Here is a 17,457-nt window from a genome sequence, read left to right on the forward strand (position 1 = left end):
AATTTTTGCAAAATAACAGATGAATAAAAAATAATATTATTATTCAATATAATTAATTACCTTTGGCGGCAATAACAGTCTCAAATCGACTTTGGAAATGGGAGAAAGTCTGGATGACAGTCTCATTTGGCTGATTACGGAAATCCTCCCGGATCGTGGATATCAGATAAGATTTTCTGTTGCAGAAAAATGTCTTGGTGTGTCCCTCAAATGCATCCCAAACAAAAAAGTCCTTAGGGGTCTACAACAAAGTCAAAAAAACAAACAAAAAAGAAACGACAACCATCTCAAATATCACATATTGTATGATTAATATTGCAAATCATCTGCCACACAATACCTGATCGACTTTTCAGAAGAGATGAGATATCTGGCAATGGCCCTCATCAATGATTTTTTTTTCAAATTTGCAATTAAATCTTGATCCCTCCGGCAGTATCACCTCATTTTGTCATCAACACGCTATTTTGTTGATTCATAATCACCTCCAGGCTCTTTCACTTACTTCTTGACTCTCCAGATCCTTGCAGCACAATTTTAAACAACCGTTTACCTCATCCAGATCTTGAACAAATGTATTTTGACAATTTTTTGGGTTTTATTTAATAGCATATTAATTTTAAATAGGACCTCCATGGACCTCAATCGCTACCTCAATTCTCCCACAGAGTAACCATTTTACCATTTTATAAAGAAAATATTTATCTTTTATTGGTTTTACAGCTAAATTATGGTTTTCGCAATAGTAGATCTTTTGGAATATAATTAATAAAGGTTTGCATTATTATTGCCATTTTCTAAGAGTTCCAATTTTTCAACCAATAAACGTTTAATAAAACAATTTCAGAATGCCAAATTTTTTGGGGCGCAGAGTACCATTTGAAACCGTTGGTATTACTAACATTTTGTCCTATTGGAACTATTAAATGTTAATATTTGCATTTATATGAATTTATGAAGTAAAAACGATCGTAACAATTTTGCTTCATAAAGAAAAATTTTACCCTTTCTAAAGTTGGTGCAGATCGGTTAATCCCGAACTGGACCCACTGTAGTCATTTGAAATTCTTGAATAATGGGGCTCAAACAAAATTAATTATGGAGTTATTCACATTCAAAGAATTTTTTAAATTTAAAATTAACAAAACACAACTTGATGAATGATCATGTTTCTCCATCTCAACAACTGACTAAAAGTAAAAACAAATGGAAATTTATTTTATTAATAACCTAACCTCTTTTATTATCACTGATCCATACAGGATTAAGATGAGGGTAAAGTTTTGTTCCAATTGTTGTGCAATACCTTGTACAATAACAGGGGTATCCCCAGGGGTGGGCTGAAGGGGCTGTACCCCTCCCCTCAAATTAAGGAATTTATGCTTTTTACTAAAAATTTAATTTTCTCTCACTTGTTGTGGATTTTTGAAATTTTTTTATTTATAATTTAAATTTAAAAAAATGATTTTTTGTGAATAGCTGTTAATTTTTGAATTTTTTTTTCCAAAAAATTTAATATTTGAATTTTTGTGCGAAAATGTTGATTTACAATTTCAATTTTGAATTTTTCTTTTGCAAAAAAATTATTGTTCTGTGAATAGCTGTAGATTTTTGAAATTTTTTTCCAAAAATTTAATTTTTCAAATTTTGTTAAAAATAATTAATTTTGGGATTTTTTTTCTAAATAATTCTATAAATAAGGACCCCCCTCCCCCAAAAAGATATATATATATATATAATCCTGTGAGATCGTCGAAGACTGTGTACTTTCTGTACACAGTGAAGGAGATGGTTTAGATAAGTCGTCAAATTAGCTTAAGGGGCTTAACGTATCTCACAAGTCAGTTCGTACCATTATGATTGAAAACTTTGGCATGAGACAGATTGCGGCACGGTTTTGTTCCAAAAGAGCTGAATTTTCTACAAAAAAAAAAGGTCAGTGAGCAAGTCACTTCGTACAATGGATCCAAAAGAGATTACTTTGAAGAAAAAATAAATTTTATTGAAAAAATGTGAAATTTGTGTGTTATATTTATAAAAGTTCCTGGTACTTTTATGGTAGAATGTATGTGTGTATGTCCATATGTACCATGAAGTTAAAATTTAGAAAGCAGTTGGAATAGCTACGGAGAAAAAACCTTTGTTTAAAATATATATTTCAAATTTTATAATAATTTTTATTTGATATGCGTGAGTCATTTGAAAAGTCCGTGCAAAGTCTAAGAGATGGCACTACTGACGCATATCGATGTTATGTTTAGTTAGTAGCATCTCTTGGAAGAATACACACCAACTTTAAGCCCTATTGGTTTACTTTTTTCTGTGTGGGATTCGTTTGAAGGGAGAAATCGGCTGAAAGATTATGGCAACTGTCTTTTGAATTCACAAGGAATAATATATTCATCGACTATCTGGAAAATGGTAAAATAATAAACGATGCATCGTTATGTGACCGTTAGAAAACTGAGATAAAAGAAAAACGCCCACGATTGTACCACAAAAAAGTCATTTTCCATGACGACAATGCACCAGCTCACACCTCATCAGTTGTGGTCGCAAAATTTAGGGAAATATGGTTAAGATGCCTACAGCACTAGCAATCTCACGCACCTTCACTATTCTGTCATTCAATACCATATCAGGGATTTATCAATGATTTCTGGAGTAGTGACCTCAACAGGGTGTCCAAAACATTACTTCTGCCCATTTTTTCACTCCAAAATTTTTTGACACCACTTATAAACTGATCTAACCGAAGGTAGAGAGACCCCACAATGTTTATCAAGCTTATTTTTTAGTCTCCTGAGCCGTTTTGCTTTTCATAAACTAATGTTTTATCAACTCACAAAATTCTTTTTTGTCCATTTTTTTGAAATTGCTCCACTTCCTCGATTCAAACAAATACCAAACAGAAGTAAATATACAGATCTGGCTCAAAATTGGCATGCGTTCTTCCAGGATATGCTCTTAACTAAATATAACCTCAACATGCACCATTAGTGCCATCTCTCGTAATTTGCACGGACATTTCAAACGACCCTCATATTAGCCTTTTTTATTGTTAATTTTCCCTTAAATTGAAGGGATCCATGACTTTAGGGACTATGACAATAAGAATTAAGCGATGAAGGAAGAAACTTGCTGAGAGATATCAAATTAAGCTTCCTTTTCATCCTTATAACTTATAATAGAATTCACATAGCAATCTAATGAGCGCTGTTTACTTATATCAGTTTTAGTGTAAGATTTAGGTCTGGGAATCCTAGATCGGTCTGACACCGTTATATTTTTGTTGGATCGAATTAGTTTGGTATAACAAATAAGCTCATTCTGTACTGGTATCATATGAAAATTCAGTCTAAATCGGTCCAAATGAAAAATTCGGTCAGGTTCGGGCAAAAAAAATCGGTCTAGACCGATTTTACAGATAATTTGCTGACAGCATGACATCATGTGTTTTTTCAAGTACAGTGACGTTATACAAAGTTTAAACAGAGATAGTTCCGATTAATTTTGATACCACCGTCTCTTATATGTAGAGGGTACAGTTTTACAATTTTAGAATTTTCGATAGCAGGACAAAAACCTTTTTATTTCTTAAACTAGTAGAGATATTTACAAATACATTTATTTGCAAACGTAAGGACCCTCCATGAACCTAATGCTTCAATTTAATTTGTGACATCCGTAATCCCGTCCCTCGTCCAATTGTACCACCGTCGTTGGTTATTAAAATTATTGGGAGAGTTCACTGTGAAAGTCACAGAGGGGCACAAGCCCCAACAAGGAAAATTGCTTCTTGCTATTTTTGGAGAATTAAAAAGAAGATGTAAGAAAGTGCATCTATGATTGTAACACTTGTGCCAAGACGAAAATCACGACACACGTAAACAAAAAGACGTCAGTAATTGATGCGTTTAACTAGAAATTCTACCATATCCAAGTCCATTTAGTTGGTCCCTTCACTCAAGTAAATAGAATGAGATATCTGCTTACTATAATTGACATAAGGACTAGATGGCTAGAAGCAGTGTCTCTTTCAAATACTACAGCTCCAGTGATTGCAGATGCATTTCAAGTAGCGTGGGTGTCCTGATTTGGTGTCCCGTCCATAATGACAAGATGGAAAGTAAATACCGACTTATTCAGTATGGAAGGAACATAACGAAGTATTCTATGCATGGGGCGAAAATGAGAGCCAAAGTTTTGTTCAATAAACAATTTTGTACAATTTAAACCTCCTTAAATATTCAGAAAGTAATAACAGATGAAGTTAATGAACGAGATTATAGTAGACCATGAAATGGTTACGTCGACAAAAAAGATAGCAAATTATGATCTCAAGTCTTGACTTTCTTACCTTGCTTGTATACGTGGTGATATGCATGAAATTGATAAAGAAAAAATACATATGTTCTTTATCATGACTTAGAAAAAGTTACTCTTCTCTTTCGTTGGTGTAAGGGTGGCAATCTAACTGTCCGTGTCTTCGTGGAGCACGTTGCCCACCATTACCCTGTCCATTCACAAGAGGATGAGGGAGGAGAGCCTCTCTTGGCACATGTAGTTCTTGAGTTTTCTGAGACAGGATTGAAAAGTTCCGCTTCACAGCTGCTAATGGTCATTGAGGCCACGATCAAGATCACTATGTATAGCTCTGGCATCAGGCGAAACACTTCCGAGCTTATTAACTCTGTAGCAATTTATGAAGGAAACATGTCCTCTGTGTCAGTATCTGCCAACAGAAATATAAATTTTAAATATATGATCCAAAATGAACCACTATAGATTTAACCTTGAATTGCAGGACGATTGCATGGTCTTACTGGAGCTGCTCAGGATCAAACCTGTAGTGCTTGGCGAAATGCGCCATCACACAAGTCTCTACATCACTGTTATTGACGATTGCTATGAGATAAATTGTGATGTATGTAAAGTTTGTGGCAAATATGCTCTCAAGCCTCGATCCAATCTTATTGATTGCAACATCGAAATGTGTTTTACGGAAGTCGGATTCAGTTGTTCCTTTTCACTTTACTATCCCTGGAATCTTCGCCTCCTTGAAGTCCAAATCAATTTAGTCTTCCTCCTCAGCTACTGATTTCAGCTCAGACAACTTCAACTCACCAACTTTCCAGATTTATTCAAAGCTTTTCTCATTCTTAAGATCTTCAAGAGTCCTGATCACTAGGTTTGCAGTTTTTCGGTGCTTTCTTAGGTCAACTTTTTTTACCTTCCAGTTCAGCTACAACCTAGATGTGTGCCTGAGGAGTGTCTTCAACAGTTCAATGCCAAAAAAAAAAAAAAATCGTAAAAAAAGATGCTGTTGAGCAGATGAATGGCTGTTGAACTCGACAACATATTTTAACTTTTCTCACAATTATGAAAGGTGTCATGATTGTAACCATTTCTAGATATACATCGTGTACAGCATAGTAGCCGACACTCCAGTGGGTGGCAGACTGGTTCTTCAAGGTCATCATTTTGGCAAGCTCATCATCTTAACTAGTTTTCTTCACCGACTTATATTATAGATTACTGACCTCTTTGGTGACCCTTTAATGAAGTTGTATAAAATTTGCAGTGTCCCCATTGTATTTCTCAACAGTGTTATATATGAGAGAAAATCCTTGACTACAAGGTTGAGGGGGTATTTCCTTCCACCTGGTGGTGAGACGTGCTTGATGCTGGATATGTTGGAGGAACCGTCTGCAGCTGGAGAGACAGTCTGGGCGGGGTTAAGGCCAAGATCCTTGACAACTTCGTGAAGCTTCTCAAAAAAATATTTGCCGTCAGTCTACGTCACTTTTACATGCTCTCTTTCTTGATGCCTTCACTCACAGATATCCCAGTGACAGACTGAACTGCTCTGTGTTTGACATATCTGAAGTCTCATCAACAATTACCGAGAACCAGTAGTCATCATCACTAGAATTATTAATGACATCTTCAATTATATTCTTTGTTTTTTTGGATGCTATAATCTCTAGAGCTCATTTTAGATATCAGCTCAAGTCCACTTGGGAAAACCTGCTCAAGCTGAACCGAATTTTTGACTTTGGCATGCACTTTATTTTGAGAATCTGATTGCCGTGTGAACGCAGGAAACAAAGCTCCAAGAAGTTTTCATTAGATTCCTTCGACGTTTCTCTCTATTCTGAATCGCCCCAAAAAGCCGATTTTTGCTTTGTGAGGACAGAGTTCTTCTTTTTCTTTGATGTGAGGAAATTGATCCACTTTTCGATCAACAGTTTGTGTTTTTTCTTGTTTGAATTAGCTTTCAACGAATAACTCATTTCCATGTTTTGAAAAAAATTGGATAAAGGCACTGAACAGGATCTTTTGGATCTGAGAACTACTCTTCAGCATTTATCCTTCTCAAGAAGTTTATGGCGAAGAAATTCGTTCTCACTCTCCTGATGTGTTCGAAAGGGTGAAAACAACGAATAATAATTTTAGGACAAATCATCACTCTTCAGTTAGCCAACAGACTTTGAAGAAGGAAAGTTGCAGGCAGCCAAGAAAGTTCCAGAGTGCCCCAATCAGAGGACCTCTTGACGCTCCATATGAGGGTCCTTTCGAAATATTGGAGAAACATGATGACTATTTTATTTTAAACAGAAGAGGAACCCCTTCGAAACAGTCCATTGGTCGTTTAAAAACAGCTTATGTTTCCATTTAGTTTAGTATTTTGACGTGCTTTATTTAATTTAATTTTTTTTTGAATCATTATTTTACCCGTGTGTCGTAATTTCAACCCGGGAGGGGAATAGTTTAGCGTTCAGCTTTACAAGTTGATTCCACGTTCTTTCCGATAGGATTTCTTAATCTATTATTTAGTATAAACCTCCTCAGTCGTTTATGTTTAATTGAGAATACAACTTTTGCTTTAGTAATTTTATAAAGCGTGTATGATTCTGGAGATACTACTTATATATAAATATGCAACGCCTGCGAAGGATCAACAAGAAATTGTTTTCTCGTCCTTCTAGAAACGGAACATAATTATAATATACATAACTTATTAATTCGTTTATCTATTATAAAGAATAAACTATGAAATAGTCATGATGTATCAAGTGAGACGATGTCATCGACAGCTGACAATAAAATACATAGGGTATTTTTTGTTTTAAAGAAGGAACACCTTGATACTTTAGCCTTTTAACGACAGTAATTAAAAATAATCAATTAGATTGGATATTCAGGACATTTAAACTAGTGTTAATCCCCTTGCCTCTAAAATATCAATTTCTTATTACAATTAGTAAAATAATCGACTTAATCATACTTTATTTCGAAAAATTTTAGAACACTACCTTACATTGCCCTTAAATTAAATATTAGTTTTAGTACCTGGGATTACAAGAATTATTAGCTTTGACAAACAGACAAAATTTCCTTTAATAATTTATGATTTATAAAGACTTCAATGACAACAATCAAGCACACAAAATTTGTTCGTTTCTCAAAATACGGCTGCTCTTCTGTTTCCTCAATTCCGGTTTCAGGGATGAACCTCAAACTCCTAAACAGTCAATAGATGAAGTGATGGTTGCTTATAAAGGGAAGACAGTAGATACTTTGAGGCAATATATTCAAAGCAAGCCAAACAAGTGGGGTTATAAATGATTTGCTAGGGCCTCTGAGGATGGTTTTGTACACGATATTATACTGTATCAGAGGAACAAAACCTTAAAGGCCCATGATTTACAAGAAACAGATTTAAAAAAGACTTGGATACAACCAGCAAGATTATTGTAGCTCTAGTCAGTACATCCTGGAATACCAAGGCTATGTTTGTAAGTAACTTTTTCAAACCCTGGACTGAGTTCGATACCTCAAAACACAAAACTGCAGGTACATAGGAGCAGCCAAAGAAAACAGAAATGGACGACGTTGCTCAATGGACAACGTGGGGGGAGAAATTATTCTCTTGAACTCAATGTCCAAAGGTTTACTTCTCAGTTGTTCTTACAGAAGGAAATTTACTTCAGGGTCATATAGCTATAGACTTCAAAGACAAATCCTAGGTCCGATGGAGTTATTTTAATATTATAATGTTCGTTTCTACATACTTAATCAGTACAACTCCATTTTTCCAATTAAAGGAACAAAAAATCAACATCAAGGGGAACATATAATTATCTCAGAAGGCATGATGAGTTACTTTTAGTCAGGTAGAAAAAAAAACAAAACAAAAACAAAACCAGCGACTAAAGAGGAGAACCTTCAACAGTTAAAATAGCAGTACTGCAAGATAAATATTTTAATTGTATTTCAATTAATATTTATTTATTTCAATATGGATTTTTAAAACAATTTAGACCTAAGATAGAGGATATTTCTTCTTTCAGAGGAAAACGCAAACACAACGAAGACCTATTAAATAATAAACAAAAAAGAAGAAAGAGCACACGCAACAACCGTTTTTCCTTTTCTAATTTTTAAATGTAGTTTTTTCATAATAAACATTTCAAGGCTAGTTGTAACTAAAGTTGATAATTCTGTAGAGAAAAACGCTTGCAAGGAGAAGGGAGGGGGGAGAAAGACTTATGGTATAATTGTTTAAAACACTGATGTGATTATTAGCTTCCTGCTTTATTATGATTTTTGAGTGTATAGCGAAAGTATTTATTAACAAAATGTTTAATGAAGATATACTACGTATAATTGACTTAGACGTTTTTTATCCGTTATAGTAGCCCCCCCCCTCTTATTATTTGCTTGTATAACAGTATACTATTATTATGAAGGATACACACAATTGCTAATTATAATGCTACACCCAATGTAACTACCCCCGTTGGTGTGACCATTTAAGCAGTTTTTTTGCCTTTAATGAGTTTTCTGAACACCATTTCTTGGAGCTTATGAACCATAGTTAATCCTTAAGAGATAAAAAAGTAATATTAATTGACTATGTAATATTGGAAAACCTAATGATCAGGTCTTTAAGTGATTAAACTAATGTCAGACAAACTAGTTTCGAGCCCTCCAAAGCTACTACTCCCGTTGTTGTGACCATTTAAGGACTTGCTTTTGCCATTTAATGAGTTGTGTATCATAATTCTTGATAATTTTAGCCAAAATAGAATCATATTTTATGATTAGATTTAAAAAAAAAATGAATACTTACTCTTAGATGGTACAAAATTCAGAGTTCCATTTCGTAATTTGGTGTGGATGACTCTAAACAGGCTGAAAATTATCTTAACTTCACAATTTACAATGGAGGTATTTCTATAAATGACATCATTACCGACATCCTCCATTAATTAATGATGGTTCCTCGGGAAGGGAAGAATTTACCCGTGTATTTTTTAGGATGATTAGCAATTGATAAGGTTATATTACATGCAATAATCATCTTCGTGAGATGAAAGTTAAAGTCTGACTTGATGTATTCATCGTTAACTTGATTTTATAGATTAATATCCATACTCTTGATATGAGATGAGGATAATGAGTGGCGTGTAATTCTAGACAGGAGACTAAAGGCACATTTATATCGACAAATCCGACAAGCCATCTGTTTCTCATCCCGTAAGTATTTTCCAAATTCCTGGGCCTCCATTTTCAGAAATCCAGACAGAAGGTGACGTTATTTTAGACATTTTATTCAGTTCTCTATCGACTATCAGCATCTAATATTATATTAATATTGAATAATAAAGGCGGGAATGATAACGTTCTTGATAGAAGAAGATGTATATTATTTAATCAATGATACCATAAGTATTTCTTCCCTTCTCCTCGCACGCTTTTGTATTCTTGCCAAAATTATCAACCTTAGTTATAACTACGAATAACACCGGAAGAGTGCAAGCGTCTGCTATTTCTTCTTTATTGATCATTATTTAATAGGTCGTTACGGTGTTAACTTCTCCCTCTGATGTAAGCATTCTTGCCTGTTTTAGTTCTAAATTGTTTAAAAATGTATAATAAAATAAATATAAAATTAAATATAATTATAATATTTCCCTGCACTAATCTTATTTTAAATGTATAAGGTTCTCCTTTTTAGAGGAGTAATCCATTTATCTCCGCCCAAAATCATATAACAGGCAACTGATATTAACAAGGCTCTTAATTCATGCATTCAATAAGTCTAGCTCCGCATTCTCCTCGTGCTCTTTTTTCTTCACATAAAGAACATCCTTACATATCCGTTCCATTAGTAGTATTTATTATTTATTGTCGATAACAAGTAACTAATAGAAGAAAACAAAAGAACCAGATATCATTTGCGAGCCTGTTCACACACCTCAACCAAAGTCCCAGCCCAAATAATGATCATTTGCAGTAAATCCATTTAAAACAATGTATATGTATGTCCATTATATAAATGTTACTATCTTATTAGAATATATACTAATATACATACATACACTAATGACCTTCACATTTGAAAGTAATGGGAAAGTCATTGGTTGGTTTTTGTTTATTTATCAAAATAAACTTTTTAATAGCACGACTCACTCTTATTATGTAATTGACTTCATTATTTTTCTCCCCCAATCATATAACAGGCAATTTATAATAAAAAGAGTCTTATTTCACTAATACCATAAGTCTCACTCCCGCCTTCTCGTTGCGCTCTTACAAAAATCCCATCTCTACCCATAGTATGACTACATGGCATTATCAACTAGCAAACATTTACACTAATTTTTTTCAGCTGTCCATTTTTCATATACTCTTCCCTTAATTAGTATTCAGAACGAATAATGGGTTATCAACTGATTTATTTATGACCTTTTTCTCTCCTTTTTGTAGATAAGGTTGCAAAATACAAAAAAATCGTGTATATTTTCTTAAATAGTAGGGAAATCAACAAGATGTAATTCGAGAAGAAAAATCAAAGTTCAAAACATTAAAATGTAGAATGATCAATCGCTGACAAAAAATAAATATGAATTTTGTTGTCAACTGTAGATGTTTCTGCAATTTTTCCTCTCATCATTATTTTTAAAGTTGATTGGTTCATTTTCAATGAACTATTATTAGGTAATGAACAATTCCAAACAATTATTGAATAATAATTCCATAGTTGGGAAAAACTGGGTAACTTCCGACTGATTTCTCAAGTATTTTTCTTTTGGAGGAAAGTTGGCGTGTTATAATAAAGGTAAATACTTCCGAGAACACTTGTAATGAAGTGACAATGAGTTCTACTAAAGGACTCTAGGAAAAGTGCGGGTAAGGGGCAAATAAACAATTCAATCAAAAGACAAGGAAGACTATGTTCCTAACACCGATATAATAATATCGTGTTATTGTTGTGACGTACAACCTTATTCTTCTCTTTTTACTAGGAGGGGAGACGGTCTGTTCAAACTGGCGGCGTGTCTTGAGGAACATGTAGCAGCTTCAAATTTTAAGCTAATCAGAATTGAGAATTACTATATCTTACCTTCCTTGCCTTAAGTGTCCACTCTTTGCCTAGATTCCTTTAAGTTCTACTAATATTTGGAGTAGAGCAAGGGACCACTCCCGATATTTCTAGAACTTAAAGGACTGAATGGAAAGAGTGGACAATTAGTCGAAGAACATATTTTTTCCTTTTCGTTACTGATTGACACAAAATTGTCAGCTGCCATAAGGTATATTTTAAAGATCTTGAAGGCAATTTATGAACTACCTTGTGAGCTTAATTTAATTATTTATGATAATTAGGCAATAATTATTAGTTGCAGTATATTTTAGTATATGTATATACATATTAATGTTAACGTGTAGTGCAGAGTATTGTAATTATAGATCAACTTCGACTGGCTAATCACCCAATGTTTAATTTACCAAAAGACATAAATCGCAAGAAGTTATGGATCAATTCCATCAAACGTACGAATTGGACTTCCACGAAAGACTCAAATTGTACCAAGTAATATAATCCACTATTTTTTGACTATGTGAGGTATGTGAAAATAAAATTAATGGGTTGTTTTATAAGGATGTCACTGGGCTCCATATTCTAATTATTTGCTTTAGACTCACTTTGAAGAATAAATGTTTCTGCAGAAGCCTCCAGAAGGACGGTGGCGTTTAGTACATCATGGAATGTCTACTTAAAAACAACAACTAAAGCTCTCATTTAACAGAAAAAAAAGTGGAAGTATGCATGAAATTGTGCAACACATGTCTTGATTGTTGGCGACATTTAATTATAATGAATTGTTTAAATCTATTATTTCCTAAAAATATTATTTAAGTATTTCATATTTAAAAAGTAAAATCGGTTCTTTTTTAACTTCATATTTATTTAATTTTTTTTTAAATTGAATTTTTTAATAAAGATAATGGAACAAAGTATAAACACCTATTTTATAAAATAAAAAAAACCATTTTCAATCATTAATCCTGAAAGAATTACAACTCTACATCATTCGGTGCAATAGCTGTAGATTTAGACCTTATTTCTTTACCTTATATTTTTGTTGATGTTGTACATTTTTTGTCTATCCGCTCTTTCCATTGAGTCCTTTAGTAGAACTCATTAGAAGTGGCATCTGTTATACGATGTAATCTGGAGAAACATAATCCATCCGTAAATATCACTTTTAATTCATAGATAGTTATCTCCTAGCGCCCATTTTACTGTGAGCGGAACTTGTGAAAAAATAATTATTCAGGCCCTTGTCTTTTTTATATAAAATATTTTAAGAAATAAATTTATTTTCCAAGGACCTTTTTTTATAAGATTAAAGAAAAAAATGCTTTACTTTATTTGTAGAACTACCTAGTGGTGAAAACTTTTTTAATAAATTGTGTCCATATTTCATTTATTAATTTTGAAAAAGCTATAGAATGAAACAAAAATAAATACAAACTTAACTTTCATATTGCACAGTCTTTGTTTACGTGAAGCAAAATCTAAATACATGATGAATGTAATCAGTCCATTTAATACTCAATACACGTCACGTTTTTTTTAATGACCATGGAAATCTAATAGAAGAATGACCAAAAGAAATGTCACAACTTGGATAATTTCTTTAAGAAATAAATTTTAAAACAGTCTCTGTGAACTCATTTGGTTTTTCTGCATGTAACCAATGACTAGTTCCAGGAAGATAGGTAATAGTTGACTCAAAGAATTGAGTTTGAATAGCTTCATGATCTTCTTTTTGAATGAAACCCGACTTTTCCCCACAAATGAATAAAACTGGAACATTGGACTTCAAATCAATCCATTGCTTTGGAAACTCTGCAATATTTCTCAGTTCGTCCTTCCCAAGGGCCTCAATATTTACATTCCAACGGGAAACACCTTGAGAGTCTTTATATAAGTTTAATGATAACCATTCCCTTATTCCTATTTCGGAAACATATGGATATAATTGCTTCTTAATATCGGATCGAGTGTCAAAGAGGGAGAGATTTTGAGGTATTTTAACATTCCGTAAACCTTCTACGTAAATGTATTTATCGAGAATTATATTTTTCGTTCTTTCCAATGGAATTTGAGATATATCCACGCTTATTAATTTATCTACTAGTTCAGGATATACTAGTGCAAACCCCAAAAGTGTTCGACCCCCCATGGAATGACCTGCAGTTAGAGACGGAATATTAATATCACTCTTTTGCGCTCATATGATAAAAATATAGATGGATATAATTATTTATATAAGTGTTTTATAACCATAGTTAGTAATTTCTAAGAAATTTGTTATTGAAAACTCATTATGTACAATAACTAACAAGGAGTTAATTATAATTAATTTTTAAACAACACAAAAACACACCCATAAGAATAGCTTTTCTTAAGTTCAAGCTATCATATAACTTTCTAAGATCTGCTACCATTCCCTCGTAGCTCAAACTTAATGTCCAAGGACTTTTACCATGATTTCGAGCGTCAAATATAACGACTGTTCTGTCCGTCCTTTTCCGTATTTTCTAAATTATTATCAACTTGGATAATTATGTATTCCAACATATTCTATAATTTAAACAATATACTTTAGCAATTGCACTCCAATTTTTACTCGTGCCAAGGAGTCCATGTGTTATCAGAAGTGGGCTTAATTCATCATTTCCCTGATATTTTGTGTAGTTAAGACTTACGCCCGTGCTCATTCCACGCAAATGAAGTTGAATGGATCGAGTCGCATTCCGAACAAGATAGATCATAACAACAGAAAATCAAAAACCGTACGAAGAGGCGAAATCTCTTATTTATTATTATAAAATGGCGTTTAATTCTGGATCAGTCATTCAAGAATGGATCTTCCCATTAAAATTATATAGCTGTCTCACTCTAATTAGTACAATGTTACCAATATTACTAGAATATAGAGTATTACTCGGTTTATTCTGTCCAAACTGAGGTATGTTTTAGAAATACATCATTCTATTGGCTTAGTGAGTATTGTAATGAAGTTATGGGCGGAGCAAGCAAAAAAAGAAAACGAAGAATGAAAAGACAAATAAATATATATTAGGGAAGACTGCAGTACATTATCCCCCTTTTAAATCTCTTATTTAATATTTCTTATGATATAATTTAAACTCGTATTTAGATTCAAAGATGCCCTACGAATTTGAAATTTCAATTTGTATTATTATAAAAAGGATCTGTGTATAACAGCATATCACATGATAATGGGAGTATAAATTATAATTTGGTTAATACCAAATTATAATTTATATATATATATATATCTGTATTACTCTTTCAGTAGCGTGAATTTTACATTTAGATACCAAATGAAATGAACATATCCAGCAAGGAATTAATTAGTTTTAGCATAAACACCGTTATAAACGGGCACATTCCTTCAATATAATATTACATATTTATAGAGGGTTATTTAGAATGTTAACCCGTCTCCCCTAACTTAGCTGCAATTTTTTTTTTCATTGAATCAAATGACACTTTATTCTCCAAGGACTCAGATCAACGGGAGAGGTTTGTATTTGTTTGTTGAAGCAACTATAAAAATGTCGGGTTTCTCGGAGGCCGCTTTAGAAAAAAAGCTGGCGGATCTGAATAATTCCCAGCAAAGCATTCAACAGCTCTCCCTCTGGTTGATTCATCACCGCAAGCATTACCAGGCATGGAAGGATTTCTCTCCTCATTCGGAACGAACTAACCTGGTTCATTTAATTTATTTTGCAGAACATTGTCAAGACATGGCTCAAGGAAATGGGGAAGACGAATCATGGCCGAAAGCTCACATTTCTCTACCTGGCAAATGATGTTGTTCAAAACTCGAAAAAGAAGCATCCCGAGTATGCTAAGGAATTTGGGAGTATCATGAAAGGAGTTGTCGAACATTTGGCAAATACTCATTTGGATCAAAAAACCATCAAAAGCATTGGACGCCTCATCAACATTTGGCGAGAGCGAAGCATCTTTGAACAAAGCATTCAAACCGACATTACTCGTATTTGGACAGGAAAGACTCTTGAATCCCGAGTCGAGGCGGATTCTACTCCTCCACCTCAGAAAAAGTCCAAAACATGGCGTAAAAAGTCAGTGGAGGATGAACAACAAGAAGAGGAAGAGGAGGAAGAAGAAGAAAGAGACTCCAACGTATTAGATAGTCCTCCAGCCTCTGTAGCAGATCCTCCAGAGCCTGAAGAGCTCATTAAAGCCCTTCAAGATCTAGAAAACTCAGCTTCATCGGATGCAGTTATCCGTGAAAAAATTGCAAGACTCCCTCCAGAAGTCAGTGAAGTCTCACAACTTTCAAATTTGCAATCTGCCGAAGAAGGCTATAAACTCATGCATAAGGTATGTGTCTTTTTAGAAGCTGTTCATTTGATGAAGGGTACTACTCAATACTAATTGTTTTTATTGTGTTTTTTTTAGGTTAGTCAGGCGACTGAGCTCCTGAGTGCCTATAACGAAAGGCTACAGCAAGAGTTAAAAGATCGGAAACGCGTAGGGAAAATGATTACAGATTTCCTTTCTGCTCAAAGAGATTTGGAAGCACAGGCTGAAGAGAGGCTTGAGCAGTATCGGGATAAATTGGAAAAAGTGAATGCCGTAAAAAATGACCTCAAATCACATATATCATCGTTACCGGATCTTACAAAACTGCCTGATGTGACAGGCGGTCTTGCTCCTCTTCCCTCAGCTGGAGATCTTTTTACGATTGCCAAATAAAATAAGACATTTTTGATGATTATCTACTTCTTTTGTACTCCCCCGATTGACTCCGTTATAATTAATTATAGGTTATCTAATACTGAGGATGTGTTCCTTTAAATATACGTTTATTTATTTCTTTTATCCCCCTTTTTGGATATTATAAATACAATGCAGAATCGTGCTTTATGGATTCATAGCATAATTATTTTGTTTCTTTGACATTCTTAAATCGTCTTAGAATATTTTTTTTTAACTATGTGTACTGCCATTGTTTTATTAAATTAATTATCCCATCCATTTTTTTTGTGTTCTATATATACACGTAACGATTATTATATATTTCACTTCCAAACATGTTGTCATAACTTCTACCTTTCAAAACCTAAGAAACATTCATTACACACAACATACTTGATATATCATTAATTTATTCTTCGATTTGCGATCCATCACTTTACTAACTCGCAAATAACTTTTCAAATGGATAATACATACAAAACAAAACAAAACTACACGACTGACTACGAAAAAACGACCTCTTCCTCAATTTTGATATCCGAGTCAAAGAGTTCATTGGGCATAGCTGTGGGAAAGGAGTCAAAATCAAAGGTAGATGAGGCGCTGTCCTCGAAGGAACTCATCGTAGGTGGGGGTGGAGCAGGAGCTGGTAGAGAAACTGGAACAGACTCGGGCTGTGGTGGCAATGGTGGTGGCAGAAGCGGAGGAGATAATAAAAGAGATTTTTTAGATTTTTTCACTCGTTTCTCCTCGTTGCTGTCGGGTTTATACTGAAGGGGCTTTTCGTGATGAAGGAGCCGTTCCATAAGGAAGTATTTGTCTTGATTGACACGGAGAAGTTTTTTTTGTCGTCGCTTTAGCTCTTCTTGAAGGATTTCGTTGGCCGTGATGAGCTCTCGGAACTTTCGCTTTAAGCTTCGATATGCCTCTTTGTTGGATCCTTGAGACTTCATTTAATTATTTTTGTTATTTGTTGACAATTGTTATGAGGAGACCGTATTTAATATTGAATGTCGTCACTACAGGCAAAACAGGTAGTTGAGGGGGAAAATATGCATAGGGAAGACTTTAGTCGTTTCATTCATAATAATATCTAAATCACCTTACGTTTCGATCCTGAATTTTGTTAAGACTTCAGACCTTTTGTTCCCAGATTTTTTCATAAGTGAGTGGATTTATTATGTAGCCATAATTATTTCCTTTAATCGTTAATTGTCTACCTTAAAAAAATTAAACGTGAAAATGGGTCGGAAACGGTGTAACAAAAATTTTCTCAAAATCAGTTGTATGTATTGAGATTGGAAGTATATAATTTATTCAATGAGATGGTACAT

The 17,457-nt window shown here is 33.7% G+C and overlaps 3 protein-coding genes and 1 long non-coding RNA gene across 4 annotated transcripts; 2 read left to right on the forward strand and 2 right to left on the reverse strand.

The window, feature by feature from the left end:
• The first annotated feature begins 11,763 nt into the window (after positions 1-11,763).
• Positions 11,764-12,319, forward strand: LOC139904824 (uncharacterized). Its single transcript, XR_011779064.1, has 2 exons — positions 11,764-11,920; positions 11,995-12,319. It is a non-coding gene; the product is annotated as an uncharacterized lncRNA (long non-coding RNA).
• Positions 12,320-12,768: 449 nt separating this feature from the next.
• Positions 12,769-14,292, reverse strand: LOC121113772 (sn-1-specific diacylglycerol lipase ABHD11). The gene is made up of 3 exons (XM_040707632.1): positions 13,969-14,292; positions 13,752-13,905; positions 12,769-13,555 (listed from the first exon to the last, which is right to left on the reverse strand). Exons 1-3 carry the CDS (start codon positions 14,137-14,139, stop codon positions 12,999-13,001), a joined length of 882 nt encoding a protein of 293 aa, XP_040563566.1. The 5' UTR covers positions 14,140-14,292; the 3' UTR covers positions 12,769-12,998.
• Positions 14,293-14,853: 561 nt separating this feature from the next.
• LOC121113769 (regulation of nuclear pre-mRNA domain-containing protein 1B) lies at positions 14,854-16,520 on the forward strand. Its single transcript, XM_040707630.2, has 3 exons — positions 14,854-15,063; positions 15,128-15,745; positions 15,824-16,520. Exons 1-3 carry the CDS (start codon positions 14,878-14,880, stop codon positions 16,118-16,120), a joined length of 1,101 nt encoding a protein of 366 aa, XP_040563564.1. The 5' UTR covers positions 14,854-14,877; the 3' UTR covers positions 16,121-16,520.
• LOC121113771 (uncharacterized) lies at positions 16,514-17,133 on the reverse strand. Its single transcript, XM_040707631.2, has one exon. The coding sequence runs from the start codon at positions 17,074-17,076 to the stop codon at positions 16,627-16,629; it is 450 nt and encodes a 149-aa protein (XP_040563565.1). The 5' UTR covers positions 17,077-17,133; the 3' UTR covers positions 16,514-16,626.
• Positions 17,134-17,457: the final 324 nt, after the last annotated feature.

This window comes from Lepeophtheirus salmonis, chromosome 2, assembly GCF_016086655.4.
Source record: "Lepeophtheirus salmonis chromosome 2, UVic_Lsal_1.4, whole genome shotgun sequence".
NCBI classification, from domain to species: domain Eukaryota; kingdom Metazoa; phylum Arthropoda; class Copepoda; order Siphonostomatoida; family Caligidae; genus Lepeophtheirus; species Lepeophtheirus salmonis.

Excerpts from the sequence above, each read along its gene's own strand:
- LOC121113772 (XM_040707632.1), bottom strand. The coding sequence starts at position 14,139 with ATGATCTATCTTGTTCGGAATGCGACTCGATCCATTCAACTTCATTTG. Across the intron at positions 13,906-13,968 it reads ATTGGAGTGCAATTGCTAAA|AAAATACGGAAAAGGACGGA; the intron begins GTATATTGTTTA and ends ATAATAATTTAG. Across the intron at positions 13,556-13,751 it reads AAGAAAAGCTATTCTTATGG|GTCATTCCATGGGGGGTCGA; the intron begins GTGTGTTTTTGT and ends CTCTAACTGCAG.
- LOC121113769 (XM_040707630.2), top strand. The coding sequence starts at position 14,878 with ATGACACTTTATTCTCCAAGGACTCAGATCAACGGGAGAGGTTTGTAT. Across the intron at positions 15,064-15,127 it reads ATCACCGCAAGCATTACCAG|AACATTGTCAAGACATGGCT; the intron begins GCATGGAAGGAT and ends TTTATTTTGCAG. Across the intron at positions 15,746-15,823 it reads GCTATAAACTCATGCATAAG|GTTAGTCAGGCGACTGAGCT; the intron begins GTATGTGTCTTT and ends TGTTTTTTTTAG.
- LOC121113771 (XM_040707631.2), bottom strand. The coding sequence starts at position 17,076 with ATGAAGTCTCAAGGATCCAACAAAGAGGCATATCGAAGCTTAAAGCGA.